The 6,370-nt window shown below is 41.1% G+C and overlaps 1 protein-coding gene across 1 annotated transcript; it reads left to right on the top strand.

Moving 5' to 3' along the window:
- Positions 1–2,815: 2,815 nt before the first annotated feature.
- LOC146706717 (uncharacterized) lies at positions 2,816–4,671 on the top strand. Its single transcript, XM_085464940.1, has 4 exons — positions 2,816–2,995; positions 3,137–3,388; positions 3,956–4,042; positions 4,217–4,671. Exons 1-4 carry the CDS (start codon positions 2,866–2,868, stop codon positions 4,303–4,305), a joined length of 558 nt encoding a protein of 185 aa, XP_085321066.1. The 5' UTR covers positions 2,816–2,865; the 3' UTR covers positions 4,306–4,671.
- The last annotated feature ends 1,699 nt before the right edge of the window (positions 4,672–6,370 follow it).

Raw genomic sequence — 6,370 nt, 5'->3', positions numbered from 1 at the left:
TGTCGTCGCTGTTGTTTAACCACGATTCCATAAAAGCCAGAAAGTTCTGTACTCACGGAAGTGGTTGATGCAGGCTTGCAGCTTGTCACATTAGCAAGAATAATGGACGGGAGCGCTCGTTGTTTGTGTGTCTCTCTCCCCTCCTGGTCAGGGCCATGCAGAGATGTTTAAAGGGGCGGGTGCTCAAGTTAAAAAGGGGCACATTGAACCAGGCTGAATAACAACAACACACATTCATCAAGTATCTAATATGGGATTGCATCATACTATATCACTGTTGTGAGGTGGCAATAAGGCAAAGCAAACATAGCCTATGTTTTACCTGATGGGGTAAAATGTTGCTGTTGAGGGGTTTCTGCTGCTCCCACTGCTGATAGTGCAGGAGGGCAGGGCTGCGTATCCACACTTAACAACTCTTGCACTTAATCTATAATAAAATGATGACAGAAAATATAATGAAATATATTTGAAATAAAAATTTAATACAATTGGTTTCTTAATGTATGTTCTTTAAAATACAGTGTGTGTTTATTAAATATCATAATTATAACTAGAAAAATTTGCATTTCCTGCAAAAATGCTGTGTGGATGCTTTAAAGCTGAAGCTGTCTGCTGAAAACAGCTGAAGAAGCTGAAGTCATTATTTGAAAAGTAGTTGAACTTTTAATAATTTTACAGAAGCATAACAACTTAGAAAAAAGGTAATAACTTAGCAGAAACTCTCTTCTCACTGCTGAGGTCTGGGAAGCGCTTCCGCTCCCTTAAGGCCAAAACAGAGAGAATGAGGAGGAGCTTCTTCCCCCAGGCTATTCGGACCCTGAACCAGGTGTAGGACCGGACTCTCCCACACATCACATCACCACATGCACCACCACACATTTCCTATAATTTATAATCCTTATAATCTCTTTCTGCTATTTGCACATTTTTTTACTGTAAATTTCTAAGTTAATTTGTAAATTTTGTAGTAACCTGTAAATTGTAAATACTGTAAAACGTTTTTGTGTTATTTAATGGTCGGGCATTGTACAGCTACAAGCATTTCACCCCCATGTCATACTGTGTTGTGTGTGTGTGTGACAAATAAAATTTGAATTTGAAACATAACAACATAGCAGAAGTATTGTAATTCAGCAGAAATGTTCATATTTAGCACAAACATGAAAACTTGGAAGAAATGGTGTAACAGTAGAACAGTAGTATAATTTAGAAATAAAAACTCTTAGTAGAACTTAGTAGAAATGTAATATAGTAGCAGAAATACTATGATTTAGCAGAAAAGTAATAACTTAAGCAGACATTTTAGAAAAGCAAAATGGCCAGCAGAAAAAAGTTTTCTCAAAACTACTAGTTTTTCAACTGTGAACAATTGGCAGAAACATTAGAAAAGCCAGAAGGAAAAGCCAGCAAATACACAAGGGTAAGGCAAAACTGACATGCCTAACAATGTTTACAAATATGGAAACACACTCAGTAACTCAGTGACACATAAGACATGTCCAGAAAACAACGTGTACAAACATGGATGCAAACAAACAATATAATAATAGCTTCATAATGATTACAGGACATCAGACTATTTGTTCTTATAGCTTAATGATGCAGAATTATCACATAGAAATAAAAAACCTGAAGTTGTGCACTATTTGAACACGTTGCCTGCAGCACTGAAGGACTCTGCGACAGACGTGTGTCTCACCCTGGCAGCACCTGTCCTCTCCTCCGCTTCAGTTCGCCTCAACATAAGCTCGTCATATTCTGTGATATGATTTACTCTGAGGTGTTTGACGAGGGTAGTGATGTTGCCACAGCACCTCACTGTCTTGCCACATGTAAACATGCAAATCGCGTCTTGGCTGTTTGTGGAGGTAAAATGCATCCTCACATGACTCCGTTTAGGCTCAGCCATCCCATATGGAAAAGATATTTATAAATCTTATAAAGTTTGTATCGGTCTACATACAAGAGTGAAAACAGATATAAGATCCCTTGAAAAATTATATAAATGAAACTTGTATGTTTTGGATACTTACTAAAACAATATATGAAAGTAATAAGAAAGTGGCCACTTTGATGAGTAAATCATATAAGTTTTTACTATTTCTTTTCCATATGGGATTGTTGTGAGCGCACACACCAGGGGCAGTGTTGCCTACTTATTTAGTGAGTTTTCAGAGCCCTTTAGTGACTTTTTTTCTAAAAAGCAACTAGCGACAAATCTGGTGACTTTTTCTGGTGTTATTGGAGACTTATTTATGACAACGTTTTGATGTGAAAGGGCGTATCGCTCTTCTCACCAAGCAGCAGTGCTGCCGTGGGCACCTCGCCCACACCAAAGCGCTCACTGCTATCAGGACAGGAAATGTTCCCACTAGTGATGTGTCGGTTGTGAACGAAATGGCTCTTGACGTGAACGACGCGAGCCGTGGGTTTTTTTTTTCTTTCTCTCACCCTCTCTCTCGCACTTTTTTTCCGCTTCACTCCGCACGCGAGTCTTGTGCTTAACAGTGTGTTCACACCGAACACGATGGACGCGAGCGTCAGGTTTACATGTAAAGTCAATGGAAAAGCGCGATGACACACGATTGCGGTCCCGCAAAAATTCGGAAGCAGAAGCGTCGCGAAAACGCCTGAAATGCGCGTCAGTGTAGCGCGTGTGGCGTGTTTGACTTGCGAAAAAAGCCAGGCGCGTGAGTTTTTGTGTTGCATTTTGTGCATATGCGCATTTCGTGTCTACCGCTCAGTTGAAAGAACTGAACTCCAGCGTCAAATCGCGCTGCGACAACCAATCAGGAGCCTGGTGACGTGACTCTGACCTTGGTCAAAGGGGCAGATCCAGCCAAAGCCCTCCATTCTTCATTCAGTATGGAGGAAAAGCTAATCAGTGCTGTGGCTAATCACCCCGAGCTGTATGATGCTAGCTGCTACTGCTACCGAGACAGGAATAAAAAGGACCTAGCTTGGAGACACATAAGTGAGGAGATCGGACAACCTGGTAAGTTCATAAATTCTTCTTTTTAATTTTCAGACTGACCCGATGAAGCCGCGCAAAAGCTAGCAAGCCCACCTACTGTCCCGCTATTTTCCCACTGATGTACAAATACCTTTCCGCTAACAAGATAATGCGTTTATTCAGAGGACATCTGCAGGAGAAAGTGGAAGAGCCTCAGGGACACCTATAATAAGGAGAAGAGGACAGAGAAGGAGAAGAGGAGTGGGTCTGCAGCAGGATCGGAGAGGAGATGGAAGTTCTTCGCGGTCATGGGGTTTCTGGACTCCTTCCTCACCCCGCGGGAGACTAGCGGAAATATGGTGCGGACCGTGGGGAACTTCTCCCCCGAGGACCAGGGACAGCCCGAAGAGGCAGCAGGGGAGTGTCAGTCAGAAGGTATGTTTACAATGAATTAATGTAGGCAGTTAATTTATGCGTGTTGTCATACAGGAATATATTTTGTTTATTAATAAACAGTATACAGTAGCCCCGCTGTTCATCCGTCACCGCTTCGCCTTTTCGCTGATTTTTTTTATTGCACCGTACAGCTTTCAACGATGCGCATTGCATTCTGCAGCCCAAATGACAAATCTCCTCCGTGTCGTGTCTCCTGCGCTTGTCAAACTTATCATGTTTGGTTTTGATAACCATCACGTCCAATAGAAAAAACAGCACAAAAACACCCATAACTATGACCCTCATTCGGAAATAGACACCTGCACCGGGAGCGAAAAAGGCGCACAAAAGTGGCGCCGCAGACGGAGAAAAAGCGCGGCATAATACTTTTACGTTTTAAAATCGACAAAGGTTTGCACTTTGAGAATCAACTTGTAAGAACTGTGACTACTGTTCATGTGCTGCAATAAATGGGAGACCACTGTATATAATAATAAGTATATAATAATATAATATTCTCTATGATTATTGTCTTCAACCTGTTAACATTTAATATTGTCTTGATAGAGTCAAGTAATCATGCAGAGTCCTCCCCTGTTGCTTCTCCTGGCTCCCCAGTCCCTGGTCCCTCCACTCCTGCTGCTGCACCCGCAGGTATGAACATCAAGCACTGACAGCTTTTTACTTGCTTGGATTTCCTTGTGATCACCTTTACTAAATATCTACAACCAATCTGTTTATATCCTGGTTTTTTTCAATTTTGAAAATGAAAATCTAGTAGCAGCCTCCTTCTCATTTCTTTGTGTTGTTTTGTGCTGTGTTTTACAGGCCCACAGAGGAGGACAGCTCGAAGGCGGGCGAGAGACGGGTCCCAGGACGGTCCATCGGCGGTGGAGCTGGCCATCCTGAGTCCCTAAAGAGGCCACGCCCATCTCCAATAGAGCATTTTCTCCTCAGCCTTGTTCCTGCTCTGGAGAGCATGCCGCCTCAGACACGAGAATTCGTGAAATTTCAAATTTATAAATTAGCTTTTGAAAACAGCATAGGTGTGTTAAATTTGGAAACATTGGACCCTAATGATCAGTAGTTTTCTGATGAGGCAGCAGCTCTCCAGGGCAGAAACAATGTTCTCATTTTTCTCCTCCTTCTCCCCTGAGGCTCTTCCACTCCAAGCTGGGTCCTTTTTATTCCTGTCTCTCTGTAAATAGTTAAATTTCATATATTTATGTTGAATGTTTTTGTTACTGAATTTATATATTTTTTCAAATAAACATTTATAATGACAAATGTCTCAGTTCTACTACACAGCAAATATTGGCACCTGACTTGACACAAGTAGAATTTATTTCATATTATACTAATGACAAAACATACTAATACAGTGTGATGCAAAAGTTTGGGCAACATTGTGAAAAGTAATTATTTTCCTGTACAAATCATTGGTTGTCACAATAAAAATTGTCAGTTAAATATATCATATAGGAGACACACACAGTGATATTTGAGAAGTGAAATGAAGTTCACTGGATTTACAGAAAGTGTGCAATAACTGTTTAAACTAAATCAAGCAGGTGCATAAATTGGCAACACAACAAAAGAGACATGAAATAAATATTTAGTGTATATCAATGCGTGTGTCTCCTATATGATATATGCAAGTGACATTTTTTTACTGTAACAGCGATTCATAAAGGAAAATAATGACTATTAATAAGGTTGCCCAAACTTTTGCACCACACTGTATATAGGAACATAGTGAAGACAAGTTACTTACTCACAAAGAGCACGCGTATTTTTAGTGGTCCGGAGCTGCAGGAGAAACACAAGTTAACTCAGAGACACAGACTGATGCGACACAACCAGTAAGTAGGTGTACAGCGTACACTGTAGTGTGTAGCACCCAGGAGTATCAGCTTATTACGTACACGTTGGTAAGCTGTCTTGTTGCAACTGACGAACTGAAACAAACGAGCGTGCTGTGTGTGCAACAGCGCGACAAACATTACCTGTCCTTTTATTAACTGCACAGGTAGTGCTGGTCATAGCTGCTGGCTACCTGTGTAAGGCTGTCATGGGTCTGTAGCTCTGTCACCGTTTTAGGGAACATATTTAGTTTTAAAGTAAGTTTCCGGGCTTTTCCTGCCTTTCTGGAGGGATTATATTTCACTAAAAAACGATCTAATATGCATGTCCACATAATTATGCATTATTACAATATATTAAAACACACGCTGTATTTTAAAGAACATGCATTAAGAAGCAGATTATATTAGATTTATATTTTAAATAAGACAAAATTTGGATTTTACAGCAGTAAAATGATTGTATCTCTACAGTTTAAACATGTAATAAGCTTTGCCCTGCACAGAGTGGATAGTGAAACAAATGGAATCATCATAAATACCATCCATCCATCCTTTCGCTTCCACTTATCCTTTTCAGGGTCGCGGGGGGCGCTGGAGCCTATCCCAGCTGTCATAGGGCGAGAGGCGGGGTACACCCTGGACAGGTCGCCAGTCTGTCGCAGGGCCGACACACAGGGACAAACAACCATTTGCACTCACATTCACACCTAGTGACAATTTGGATTATCCAATTAACCTATCCCCTCAAGCTGCATGTCTTTGGACGGTGGGAGGAAGCCAGAGTACCCGGAGAGAACCCACGCAAACACGGGGAGAACATGCAAACTCCACACAGAAAGACCCGGCCTGATGTTGGAATTGAACTCAGGACCTTCTTGCTGTGCGGCAACAGTGCTAACCACCGTGCCACCGTGCTGCCCTCATCATAAATACATTATTTCATATTTATTACTTCCCCCTCCTCATTGCTTTATTATTGTAGCTCTAGTAATAAATAATAATGTAAGGATTCTGGATCAGCACCATGATGCCCATAGTATATACAGTATTCTGAAGAAGGTCTAAAATGTCATTGTGTGTGCATGTGTGTGTTTTATTTAGATGGATTTTTAAAAAA

This window comes from Copadichromis virginalis, linkage group LG7 (genome assembly GCF_057382275.1).
Source record: "Copadichromis virginalis isolate Kocher_CV1m ecotype Utaka linkage group LG7, C_Virginalis_male_GT1.1, whole genome shotgun sequence".
Taxonomy (NCBI): domain Eukaryota; kingdom Metazoa; phylum Chordata; class Actinopteri; order Cichliformes; family Cichlidae; genus Copadichromis; species Copadichromis virginalis.
The sequence above is the reverse complement of the archived record's forward strand: the minus strand, read 5'-3'. Positions and strand labels throughout refer to the sequence as shown.

Bases quoted from the DNA above. Each gene is read 5' to 3' on its own strand.
- LOC146706717 (XM_085464940.1), top strand. From the start codon at position 2,866: ATGGAGGAAAAGCTAATCAGTGCTGTGGCTAATCACCCCGAGCTGTAT. The intron at 3,389-3,955 runs GTATGTTTACAA...TTGTCTTGATAG, and splicing joins AGGGGAGTGTCAGTCAGAAG to AGTCAAGTAATCATGCAGAG. The intron at 4,043-4,216 runs GTATGAACATCA...TGTGTTTTACAG, and splicing joins TCCTGCTGCTGCACCCGCAG to GCCCACAGAGGAGGACAGCT.